Here is a 13,721-nt window from a genome sequence, read left to right on the forward strand (position 1 = left end):
CTGCCCTTTGCACACTTATTCATAGCCTTTGTATCTTGGCTGAGTGTCCCTGCTCAGAGAAATCCTTTCCCTAACTGCCCTAAGTCAGTCACTTTGGTTATTGTAGCTCATGACGCCCTGTTTTCCTCATTACACTGATTGCAATTTGTAACTACATTTTTGTCCGGCTTGCCTTCTCAAATACACGGATCTGACTCAGGGCCGGGATCAGGGTGAGGCAAGTAAGGCACTTACCTCGGGTGCAAAGTTTAAGGAGGCACCAAATTGCTGAGTTTTCCTTTTGCCTCTCTCTCCAGTGTGGATTGACACAGCACTATAACTCATCCTGTCTTTAAGACAGGTTGATATTTATTCATCGTGGATTGTTTTGCATTAATGTTTTGATTTTTAAAAACATTTTAAAAAATTACATTTGCAGGACATTCCGCAGTGGTTAAGAATCCGTCCTGCAATGCAGGGGATGCCTGTTCCCTGGTCAGGGAACTAAGATCCTACATGCGGCAGGGCAACTAAAGCTCGCGCGCCACAACTAATGAGCCCACGTGCTCTGGAGCCTGTGCGCTACAACTAGAGACAAGCCCATGCACTGCAAGGAAGAGCCCGTGTGCCGAAACGAAAGGTCCCGCATGCTGCAACTAAGACCCAATGCAGCCAATAAATAAATAAATAAATGCATTCGGGAATTCCCCAGAGGTCCAGTGGTTAAGACTCCATGCTTCTGCTGAAGGGGACATGGGTTTGATCCCTGGTTGGGGAACTAAGATACTGCATGCTGTGTGGCACGGCCAAAACAAAATAAATAAATAAAAAATAAACACATTGCATTGAAATATTATCATGATGACCAAGTTTTTTTTTAACTTTGGGATGCTCCTAAATTTTACACCCAAGGGGTGTGCCTCACTCTCCTTACCCAAGTTTCGGCCCCGATCTGTCTCTCTTCAGCCTCAGATCAGGGCCTGGTACACAGTAAGCACTCAATAATTGTTGGAATGAATCAACCATAGCTGTGATGGTTTTGTAGAAATGAAAACGTTACTTAGGCTCTGAGAGACTGTGGTAGACAAAATGCATAAATGACCACAGTCCTTTACCGTCCAAGATCTATACCTTGTGCAGTGTGACTTTGCTCCTCCCATCAAGAGATGAAGCAAATTTCCCTACCCATTGATTCTGGATTGTTCTTGGGACTTCCTTTGGCCAATGGAATGTGAAGGGGTGCCAGTTCCAAGGCCAGTTCCAGGCCTTCAGAGACCTTATACACTTCTGCTTGCCCTCTTGAAACCCTGCCTCTGCCCAGGCTCACCTGCTGGAGGATGAGAGATCACGTGGAACAGAGTTGAGTTGTCTCAGCTAAGAATGTCCTGAACCAGCCAGCTCCCAGATGCCCCATAACTGACTACATATGCATGAGCAAGCCTGGCTGAGACCAGAAGAGCTGCCTGGCTGAGCCCAGCCTGAATTGCCCAGTCACAGAGGTGAGCTAAATAAACAGCTATTGTTTGAAGCTACTCTGTTTGGGGTGGGTTTTGTTTTTTCTTTTTCATATTCTTTTCCATTATGGTTTATTACAGGATATTGAATATAGTTCCCTGTGCTATACAATAGGACCTTGTTGTTTATCCATCCCATATATAACAGTTTGCATCTGCTGGTCCCAAACTCCCCATCCAATCCTCCCCTGCCTCCCTACCCCTTGGCAACCACAAGTCTGTTCTCTATGTCTGTGAGTCTGTTTCTGTTTTGTAGATAAGTTCATTTGTGTCATATTTTATATTCCACATATAAATGATATCATATGGTATTTGTCTTTCTCTTTCTGCCTTACTTCACTTAGTATGATCATCTCTAGGGCCATCCATGTAGGTGCAAATGGCATCATGTCATTCTTTTTTATGGCTGAGCAATATTCCATTGTGTATACATACATATATATATATATATATATATATATATATATATATATCTATATCTCAGATCTTCTTTGTCCATTCATCTGTCAATGAACATGTAGGTTGTTTCCAAGTCTTGGCTATTTTCAATACTGCTGCTATGAACATAGGGGTGCATGTATCTTTTCAAATTATAGTTTTGTCCAGTTATATGCCCAGGAGTAGGACTGCTGGATCATATGGAAACTTTATTTTTAGTTTTTTGAGGAACCTCCATACTATTCTCCACAGTGGCTGCACCAATTTATATTCCTGTTTGGGATGTTTTGTTATGTGGCTATAGCTAGCTGATGCAGGAACAAAGGTCAGAGTTTTAATACAGAGAAATGAATTGGTAGTGAAGGGGCCCCAGGGGACTGACTGATTGCTGTGGGACTCTAGGAGGAAGCTGATCATAAACCCCACTTCCTGAGCCTCACCTGTGTGTCCAGGTAGGATGTGGATCACCTGCTGTTCTTCCATATCCCACACAGCTACCATGCTCTCCTGGGTGCCAACCACCAGCAGCTTCTCTTCCAGGCTCCATGCCATGGCAGTGATGCCTGCAGCCACACAGAAACAAGAGCTCATGTGTCTGAGTGCTCAGCCATGAGGTACTCTAATGGGCCCCTCACTTCACAGGTAAGGAAACTGGGGCACAGACAGAGTCACACACCTAGAAGTGGCAGAGCCAGGATTTCAAAACCAGCGCTGTCAGATGCCAGATGAAGACTCTGGGTTGAAATGTTTATGTTGATCTGAGGTAGGAAAATGGACTAAACCACTCCTCAGTCATAAGTGTCTCTAGTTCAGCGGTTCCTACCCAGTGGCGATTCTGCCCCCCAGGGCACACTGGGAAATGTCTGGAGACGTTTTTGGTTGTTACAACTGGGGACCAGGATGCTACCGGCATCTGATGGGTGGAGGCAGGGACGTTGCTCAACATCCTGCAGTACACACGATGGCCCCACCCCAGAGAAGGATCCAGCCGCAAATGTCAGTGATGCATGGTTGAGTGCACAGTTGGAGAAGACTCAGGAATGGAATTAAATTGGCTGAGGATGAGAACCCTGCTTTCGACTTCTCTTTGAGCTCGATCTGTGTGGGAAAAGAAGGGCTGGTGCCCCAAAGAAAAAAATATTTGCCAATAGTTTGAGCAAACACAGCCCAAGGCTCTCTGCTGGGTGGATCTTGATTGGATCATCGCTGAAGACAGACAGGGACCAAGTTACACTGGAGAAAACAGCCCGAATATCAGGAGACCAGACTTTCTGAATGCCCTGATTAAGTCCTTTTCCTGCTCTGTGCCTCAGTTTCCTCATTTTTAAGGTGATGGGGGAGGTGCTGAAATCAGAGCCAGTCCAGGTCTGAGAATCCAGAATTGTGTTTCTACCTCATCGGGACAGGGCATGAAGAGATGAGATTTTTTTTTCTTTCTTTTTTTCCCTTTTTGTGGGGGAGGATCACTCACTCACTGTGTGACCTTGGAAATGTGAACTCAAACTTCTCATTTTAAAAATGAAGAAACTGAAGCCCAGAGTGCGTAGGAACTTTCTCAACTTCAACATGACTAGAGCTCGTACAAGTGGCACATTTCCCTACTGAGATGAGAAAAAGAAAAAATTCACTTTGAGCTGTGACTTCCTCTGCCTACGCTGTGGCAGACATCACTAGTCAATCACCGCACTCTCTGTGATTTGGCGCCCCCAATAGCCATTCTATCATGCTTCCTTCAGTAATAAAACCCACAGCCCACAGGTTTTAGGTGAGTACGTGGTTGTTACTCAAAGACCATTTTTCCCACGCTCCCTTACAGTCGAAAATGGCCAAGTTCTCACCAGCGCGACCGGAGCAGAAGTGGTAAGCTCTGCTTCAAGGCCATGCCTTTGAAGGGAAGGGGCCTGCCATCTACTTCTCCTTCCCTCTTCCCACTGGCTGGAATGCCATTGTGATGGTAAGAGCTGGAGCAGCTATTTTGGGCCATTAAATGGAAACCTCACATTGAAAATGGCAGAGCAACAAATTTGAAAGAGTTTGGGTCCCTGACCCCCTGGAGATACCATATTATCTTTTCTTATGCCTGGACTATTGTGTGTGAGAGAAAATAACTCCTGTTTTATTTAAGCCACTGCTACTTTGGCCTTTGTTACAGCATCAGAACTTGTATTGTAACCAATATACCATTAAACCAGATTGAGTCTCAGAATCCTTCTCAACACAGCATTCTAGTAGCTGTCCCTAAATCAGTTCTTCCATGCATTGTCCTTAGCATCTCTTAGAATTTCTGATTTGGAAGCTCTGTGCCTTGGGAGTGTAGCTTTCCCTACAAGGCTATGTGGCACAAAAATGGCCTGAGTCACAATAACTGGCATTTGAACCAAAGCTAACTGTATTCAGTGATTAATGTGAGAGATTATGGGTGGGCAGATAAAGGGATGGATGAATGGAGGTGAACTGGTGGATAAGTGGACAGATAGGTGGCTGGTTAGATGAGTGGGTGAGTGAATGTGTGGGTGTTAGATGGGTAACTGGATGAATTATTTGATAGATGGGTGGGTGAGTTGGCTGAGTGTGTGAAGGGGTAAAGCGAGGGGATAGAAGATGGCAAACTGGGGGAAATGGAAGGTAAGTGGTGTGGATAGAAGGGTGGAAGGAAGGGTGACTATTGGAAATACGGACAACTGATGGGTGAATGGATGAATGGATGGATGGATGGGAAGGAAGGAAGGAATAAAGGAGGGAGGAAGAATGGAAGGACATACAGATGGATAGATGGAAGGAAGGGTGGAAGGATGAATGGATGGAGGGATGGGTGGAGGGATGAACAGACAGATGGACAGCTGGATGGAAGGAAGGAAGGAAGGAAGGATGGTTGAAGAATGGATGGAGAGAACTAAATCCTCTTGTCCCTCTGACATTCTGGTGTCCCAGGGAGAACCTACAAGTTCCACCAGGCTCTCAGGGTCCAGTCAGGCACCAGTTCCTAGTTTCCAGACTTACTAGCATTAGGTTGTAAATCTCAGAAGCTATCTATAAGACGGGCACCGAACTCTTAGAGATGAAACCCCAGAGGCAGTTGGCATGCCCTTGCTCTGGGCTCATTAGCAGTATTTACACTAGTAATCTACAGTCCCTGGGGGGCAGAGGGAGCCGAGTCAGCATGAGACCGCAGGGCCAGGTCCTGATGGCACCCTTGGGGCTTCCCAGCTGGCAGAGGGGAGACCCAGAGAGCAGCCCAAAACACCTGCAGTCCACTGCCCCCAGGCAGGCAGGGGCCTGGTGGGATTTTGGCTACGCTTGGGAGACGCACCTTTGTGACAGCCGGTGAGGGTTGCCTGGAGGGGTCCTCCCGGGGGCTGGAGGAATCCTCCGAGGGGCACCAGCACAGGGTGTGGGCACATCCGGAACCAGCTCTGCGCCTGTTGCCACAGCTGTCCCACCAGCGCTGGATGTGAGGTGGCGAAGAAATGGAGGCTGGCCAGGAGTTCTGTACACAGGATGCTTTTCTCTGCAACAGAGGAGATGCTGGTTAAGGGGAGGGGCCCTGCTTCCCTGGGTGGAGCCCCCCTCCTGCCTCCTTTTCTGTGCTCCACACACACTTGCCCCTACTTCAAGTGCAGCAGGTGGTTTCCCCCTCTCTTACCCTAGACCTTGGGTTTCCAGATAGCAGGGAGGATGCCTGTCTTGTTTATTGCTATGTTCTGAGTGTCAGGCACCCAACAAGTGTCTGTTAGAGAAATAATGATCACTTCTCCAGCACTTCATAGTTACTGAGTGGGTTAGTGTCCTGTGGCTGCTATAACAAGACAACCTGGGGGGCTTCAGACAACAGAACTTCCTTCTCTCACAGTTCTGGAGGCCAGAAGTCCGAAATCAAGGTGTCGACAGGGCTGTGCTCCCTCCAGAGGCTCTGGGAGAGGATGCTTCCTTGCCTCTTCCAGCTTCCGGGGGTTTCAGGCGTTCCTTGGCTTGTGACCACATCACCGTAATCTCTTTTTAAATTTTTAATTGTTTATACAATTTTAAAAGGTTACACTCCACTTACAGTTATTACAAAGTATTGACTATATTTTCCATGTTGTACAATACATCCTTGAAGCCTATCTTACACCCAATAATTTGTACCTCCCATTCCCCCACCCCTATTTTGCCCCTCTACCATTCCCTCTCCCCACTGGTAACTACTAGTTTTTACTCTGTATCTGTGAGTCTGCTTCTGTTTTGTTATATTCACTAGTATGTTGTAGTTTTTTAGATTCCACGTACAATTGATATCATACAATATTTGTATTTCTCTAACTTATTTAGACTAATACCCTACAAGTCCATTCATGTTGCTGTAAATAGCAAAATTTTAGTTCTTTTTTATGGCTGAGTAGTATTCCATTGTATACATATACCACATCTTCTTTATCCATTCATCTGTTGATGGACATTTAGGTGCTTCCATATTTTGGCAATTGTAAATAATGCTGCTAGGAACATTGGGGCACGTGTATCTTTTCGAATTAGTGTTTTTGTTTTGTTTTTTTTACCCAGGAATGAATTACTGGGTCATATGGTAGTTCTATTTTTTAGTTTTTTTGAGAAACTTCCATGCTGTTTTCCACAGTGGCTGCAGCAATTGACATTCCCACCAGCAGTATAGAAGCGCGTCATCCCAGTTTCTGCCTCTGTTTTCACATGGCCTTCTCATCTGTGCATCTCTACATTTTCCCTTTTTCTGTTTCAAATCTCCCTCTGCTTCCTTCTTATTAGGACACTTGTGATTGAATTTTGGGCCCACCTAGATAATCCAGGATAAACTCTCCATCCCAAGAACCTTAATCACATTTTTTTTTTTTTTTTTGCCATATAAAGTAATAGTCATAGGTTCCAGGGATTAAGAAGTGACTATATCTTGGCAGGGGGTGGGGAGGTGGGGGGCAGATTTTTCTGCCTACCACGCAGAGGTATCATCATTACCATCCCAAGTGCCCAAGCGTATAACAGGGAAAATTGAGGTATGAAGAAGTTAAGCAACTTACTCAAGGTCACACAGCCAGTAAGAGGCAGGAATCTGACCCCCAACGTTTGATTGCAATGCCAAGTGAAGACCAGGGACATTGAAGGTAGACAGTTCATTTTGTCCCTGTTGTTGGAGCATCCTAACTGTGGAGCCTGGGGCAATGGTGGCAATGCCCTGTGCCTGGGTTTGCTGGTGGGTGGGATGGGGCAGGACCAGGATCAGGGGCAAGTGCCCCACTCACCACGGGTACAAAAGTTAAAGTGGTGCCAACAAACTCAACCACCAAGATAAGTACTATTTTAATGCAATATTTAAAAAAATCAAAACTGATGCGCCCGCCCCCTCATCCATGATGAACAAAATATCAGTCTTTCAAAATAAAAACAGGGACAGAAATGGCACCACGCCAAGTCATCCTGGAGCCTGAGGCAATGGGAGAAATAGGGAATACCAACGGGCTTTCAGGAGCTGGCTATACAGTACTGGAATGTGGTGAGAGCGCATGGTTGCTCAGCCGCGCCATCTGGTGGGGACATTCATTCCTACACCCCCTCCTTGTTCTGGGCAGCCACAGGTTGTCAATCAGGAAACACTGCAAAGAACATACTGTGATTTGGGCTTTTAAATCTTCCCTTAAACTGGGCATGTAAGCCCAAGGCTGTTTTCCCGGGAAATCACTCCCTTCGAGGTTTAAAACTGCTGGCGAGCGTGAATGTAGGAGAAAGGTGTAACTGATCATGGGCACCAGTATCTCCCACTTGGGTGGGACCCTAGACACACTTTAGTTCTATCCCACATTTTGCTGATGAGGGAAGCAGAGGACAGAAGTGGCTTCTCCAAGGCCGTTCACGTCAAAACATTTGTGCTGTCACATGACCATAACGGGATCCTCGGATGGTGCCATGGGGACAGGCTCAGCATGAATTGACTAGCAAAACTTTCCCAGCAGCCCTAGGTGGGAGGGTCGACCAACATCCCCATTTTGCAGATGGGAAAACTGAAGGCTGCAAGGCGGGAGTGAGGATGGGGGAGGGGTGGGGGTAGTTAGGGGCTTGCAAGGTCACACTGCCAGTAAGTAGCAGAGCCCAGATTTGAATCAGCATGATGGGACTCAAAATCCATACTCTTGGACTGGTCCCTGTAGTAGGGGTGGACATTTGGCAGGGAGCAGAGGCAGACAGATGATGCAAAAGAAAGCCAGCAGAAATAATAACTAAGAGTTAAGATAGATGGAAACAACATGCAATGACGAATATGCAGGGGTGTGGTGGCCAGGGGTGTCCAGCGTGAGTGGTGGCCAGACAGGCTTCTCGGACAAGCAAAAGTTGTCAGGTCTGAGCAAGCCACGGAAGGGATATAGGAATTAAGCACCTTTATAAAACCCCTTGTAAACGCCCTCAAATCAAAACCAGCTGGGATGGGAATTCCCTGGCAGTCCAGTGGTTAGGACTCCAAGGTTCACTGCTGGGGCCCGGGTATCCCTGGTCGGGGAACTAAGATACCACAAGCCACATGGTGTGGCGAAAAAAAAAAAAAAAAAGAACCAGCTTGGAAATGTATGATAAAAAACCATCCTGGTCACTTCACACTCATTAGGATGGCTTTTTTTAATCAGAAAATAACAAGTGTTGGAGAAGATGTAGAGAAACTAGAACTTTTATGCACTGTTGGTGGGAATGTGAAACGGTCCAGCCACTGTGGAAAATGGCCTGGCAGTTCCTCAAAAATTAAACACAGAATTATCAGATGATTGAGCAATTCTACACCTGGGTATATATCCAGAAGAATTGAAAGCAAGGTCTCGAAAAGATATTTGTACACCCATATTCACAGCAGCATCATTCACAATTGCCAAAAGGTAAAGACAAACCAAGTGTCCAGTGATGGGTGAATGGATGAGCAAAATGCGGTTCTTCCACACAATGGAATGTTATTCAACCTTAAAAAGGAAAGATATTCTAACACATGCTACAACATGGGTGAACCTTGAGGACATTATGTTAAGTGAAATAAGCCAGACACAAAAAGGACAAATACTGCATGGTTCCACTTATACGAGGTGCCTGGAGTGGTCAAATTCATAGAGACAGAAGTAGAAGGGTGGGTGCCAGGGGCTGGGGGAGGAGGGGATGGGGAGTGAGTGTTTAATGGGGACAGAGTTTCTGTTTGAAAAGATGAGCATCCATGGAGATGGATGGTGGTGATGGCTGCACAAGAGTGTGAATGTACTTAATGCCACAGAACTGTACAATTAAAATGGTTAATTTTATGTTATGTGTATTTTGTCACAATTTTTAAAAACACAAACAAACGAAACACCATCCTGGACAGAGTATCAACGGAGAATTCAGAGATTCTTAAAGTTCTAGGACAGAGTGTGGACCAAATCCAGCTGAACGATTTGTCCTGAGAGCTAAGAATGGTTTTTGTAAAATACATTAATGTTTTCGGATTGATGTTTGTAATTAGTGGGATGACAGGAAATACCAACTTTGAACCCCAACTGAGCAAAATGTTATCCCCCTGAACAAGAGTTCCCCTCATCTTTCTCGTGAGTAGAACTGACTTACAAAAATGTTGTGCTCAGGACTTCCTTGGTGGCGCAGTGGTTAAGACTCTGCGCTCCCAATGAAGGGGGCCCAGGTTTGATCCCTGGTCAAGGAACTAGATCCCGCATGCATGCCACAACTAAGGAGCCTGCGTGCTGCAACTAAGACCCAGTGCAACCAAAGAAATATTTTTTAAAAGTCATGCTCAATTTTATCATTCTATTTTGAATTTCATCAATAAAAAAATCTGTGGGAACACGTTTTATCTCTCGTTATATATATATATATATATTTTTTTTTTTTTTGTGGTACGCGGGCCTCTCACTGTTGTGGTCTCTCCCGTTGCGGAGCACAGGCTCCGGACGCGCAGGCTCAGCGGCCATGGCTCACGGGCCTAGCCGCTCCGCGGCATGTGGGATCTTCCCGGACCGGGGCACGAACCCGCGTCCCCTGCATTGGCAGGCGAACTCTCAACCACTGCGCCACCAGGGAAGCCCTCTCGTTATATTAAGTGTCAACATAATTTCCTCGATTTTGCCTGAAATATCTCCTATGTGGCCCTTTCCAGAGGAAGATGCTGGGGGAATTCCCTGGCATTCCAGTGGTTAGGACTTCACGCCCTTACTGCCGAGGGCCCAGGTTTGATCCCTGGTCGGGCAGCTAAGATCCCACAAGCCACGCGGCACAGCCAAAAAATAAATCAAAATAAATCAAAATTAAAAAAAAATAGACTAAGATGTTGGGCCGTCCTGGTGAGGGGATCGGCTCTGCCTTGGTAGTTTTCACTCCTAAGCTCTCCCAGGTTCAGCTCGAAGTTCTAGAAGCTGGAGCTGGGAGAAACCCCTCAGCTATAGACAGGAAAGGCGTATGAGCTAATGCAAATCCATCTGGCGGCTGGGTGAGGAGAGTGGGTTTCTAGAAGTCAGTGCAAAGTGGACCACCCCTCCCCCCGACCCAGCCCGCTCAGCCCGACTCACCCATGCGTCGGAGCTCCATTGCCGGGCGGCACAGCTGGGGGGCTTTCCGGACCAGCCTGACCTCAGGACAGTCCACGTGAGGGGCGCACAGGTCAAAGTCATCCAACAGACCCTCAATGCCCCCCGAGATGCCCCAGCAGGAAATCCAGTTCATGCTGCCTGTGGGGAGAAGACGCGGTGCTGTGGGGAGCATGCGTCTCCTTCCAGCTCATCCTGGGAGGTGGGTTCTCACCTCCCCATTTCTCCCAAGGGCTCTTACTCTCAGCCATGCTGACATTTGGGGCCGGGTCATACTCTGTGGTGGGGCCGTCATGTAGGGTGTATAGAGCAGTGTCCCTGGTTTCCATCCACTAGATGCCAGTAACTCCTCTGCAGTCACAGTAATCAAAAATATAAACATTGACAAGTGTCCCTTGGGAAGCAGAATCACCCCTGGTTGAGAATCATAGGAATGAATATGACGGATGAATGAATGGATGGATGGATGGAGAGATGGACAGGTAGATGATCGATAGATAGATAGGCAGACATAGATGGTAGATAAATAGAGATAGAGATAAAAGATTGATAGATGGATGGATGGATGGATAGATATAAAGATGATAGATATAGGTGGTAGATAGAGAGAAATTATAGGTAGGTAAGTAGATAGATAGTTAGGATACATTTAGATGGATGATATAAAGATGATAGATACAGATGGTAGAGAGAGATAGATATGACAGATGAGATTTTATATTTATATATATACATATATATATATATAGAGAGAGGAAGAGATGATAGATATGATAGATTATAGATAGATGTGGATAGGTAGGTGATTGACAGATAGATAGTTAGAGGATAGATAGATAAACAGACAACTATATATGGTAGATAAATAGAGATAGAGATGGTAGATGATAGATTGACAGATAGATAGACAGGGTCTCTCTCATTCTAAGGCAGTTTCTTGCCCTGTGTACTATCAACTAGCCCTAGATGCCGGCAGCATGCCTCCCCCATTCGTGACAACCAAAATATCTCCAGACATCACCTAATGTCCCCTGGGGGGGCAGGGGATGGTGGCGCAGAACCGCCCCTGATGAGAACCAGTGCCTTAAAGGAGCCAAGGATTTTGAACTTCCCCCTCCCCCCTTCCCCCTTGTCAGGCTCTGGAAGGCGGGAGCACCGCAGAGGGTTGGGGACCTGCTCAGCCCCCTCCGAGATGGGTCTGGTCCTTCCCCAGCACCTCCTGCTTCAGCTCCTCGATGCGGCCTGAGTGGATCAGGTGGTAAGGTAACTCCTTCAGCTTCCGCAGGTTTGCAACCGTGTCTGAGAACCACAGGGGCTGAGGGGCCACCTGCAGAGGAGGAGGGGGCTGGCAGCCAGGCCACTGCGACACAAGTTCATTCATTCACTCCATAAACATGGGCCAGGCAAGGCACCAGGTGATGCTGGAGGGCGTGGGGGTGGGGACACAATTCCAGACAGAGATGGCCCACACCATCCTCCACCCACAGGCTGGGCTGGGACAGGAGGGGCTTGGGGCTCAGGATCCAAGGGGCATTGAAACTGGGTCTCACAGGATAAATAGAAGTCTGTCTGGTGAAGTGTGTCAGAACCATTGGCATTTCATAGCGAGGGACTGCCATATGCAAAGGCCGGGAGGTGGGAGAGAGCAGGACAAGAGTTTGAGAAGGGCTGAATTATAAGACAGAGTGGGGGATCATGGCGGAGACTGAGGCTAGGGAGGTTGTAGAGAGTAGATCACAAAGGTACTGAAGAGGTTGGACTGGAGACAGAGGGCACTGGGGAGCCATGGGAGGTGTTAGAGGAGAAGCATGATCAGATTGGATGGTCAGAAGCATCTGACCATGGAGGACGGACTGGAGCAGGAGATCCTGAGGCTAGGAGACCAGGAAAGGCGTCAAACCACATCCCAAAGAGAGGATGTGGTTGAGCCTGCAGGGGTTCTGGGTCCACGGGAGAGGATCTGTGAGGTACCGGAGAGGAGAAAGGGAAGCACTGAGAAAGAATCAGACCTGGCCCAGCCTCTGGCCTCCCCTGTCCAGGAGGAGAGACAAAGAAAAAAGAAAAATCAAACTATAACCACTACTTAAAAGTGTATTTCCTAGTTGAAGTCACTGTGCGACAGTTACACAAGATGTTAACAACAGGGGAATTTAAAAGAAGTGTCCACAGGAACTCTCTGAATACTCGTGGCAACTTGTCTGGAAATCTAAAATGATTTTGAAACTAAAAGTTTCTTTTGAAAAGTCTGAGTTCTGCCTCAGAGTGAAGAGAGCATGGAGTAAAGGACAAGTAATCAAGGGACTTCGCTGGCAGTCCAGTGGTTAGGACTCTGAGCTTCCACTGCAGGGGACGTGGGTTTGATCCCTGGTCTGGGAAGATCCCACAAGCCTCGAGGCACAGCCAAAAAACAAAACAAAACAAGTAATCAAGAAGGAAGGAAACCACGGAAGATTTCCTGAAGGAAGAGGCATTTGAGCTGAGCCTTGAGGATGTTTGAGAGACAAAAAAAAAAAAAAAAAAAAGAAGAGGTAGTGACTTGCAAGCTAAGGACCCCAAGTCTTAGAGCTCCCTGGTACAAAAGAAAGACTGGGAAGAAATGTGTGAATAGTGAGTGACCTAGGGGAGGGAGTATAGGAGCAGATCTTCCCAAAAGGGGGAATTGTGGACAGTTTTATTTTACTGTTTGATCCTCTCTGTGTTCTCCAACAATCACACACTACTGTCCTAAGTGGAAAACAAAATGTGTCATTTTTAAAATGAGCAATGCTTTGGGGGTACCAATAACTGGAAATTGGATTGTTCCAGGGAATTCACAAAGGAAAACGTCAAAACCCACCCCCCTCCCCGCATACACACACACACACACACACACACACACACACACACACACACACACACAAAACAGGGAGGAAACTGGTGTGTCTCAGGAGGAATCGAAGCGTAGGGAATTAAAATTCTGGGATGCCATGGCTTTGGGGATATGCTTCTGAAAGTTGTGATTTTGTTTTATCCTCTGGAAAGTTGGGCAGGGGGGTTGCATAGTCCTCATCTGCTGCTCGCCACCCTCCAAATAATGCTCAGCGGCGGAAGTGACATCTAACCCTCCATGGGTAGAGAAGAGAAGGTGGTCAGGAGGGAGTTTGGGGTGGAAATGATGGACAGAGGGAGGCATGTGGTCCCTGCCTTGCAGGTGCAACAGCTTGGAGGCTCCAAGTGGGGAACAGGGGGCCCTGGGCAC

General features: G+C 46.9%; 1 protein-coding gene across 1 annotated transcript in view; it reads right to left on the bottom strand.

Moving 5' to 3' along the window:
- NWD1 (NACHT and WD repeat domain containing 1) overlaps positions 1-13,721 on the bottom strand; it is a gene marked incomplete at both ends in the record, with an annotated part of 63,671 nt that overhangs the window by 24,354 nt on the left and 25,596 nt on the right. Inside the window, 4 exon segments of the mRNA XM_082836534.1 lie at positions 2,372-2,494; positions 5,242-5,439; positions 10,466-10,620; positions 11,689-11,810. Of these exon segments, the coding sequence (XP_082692660.1) occupies positions 2,372-2,494; positions 5,242-5,439; positions 10,466-10,620; positions 11,689-11,810 (598 nt within the window).

Source organism: Leucopleurus acutus, assembly GCF_964270905.1.
Source record: "Leucopleurus acutus genome assembly, chromosome: 3".
NCBI classification, from domain to species: Eukaryota; Metazoa; Chordata; class Mammalia; order Artiodactyla; family Delphinidae; genus Leucopleurus; species Leucopleurus acutus.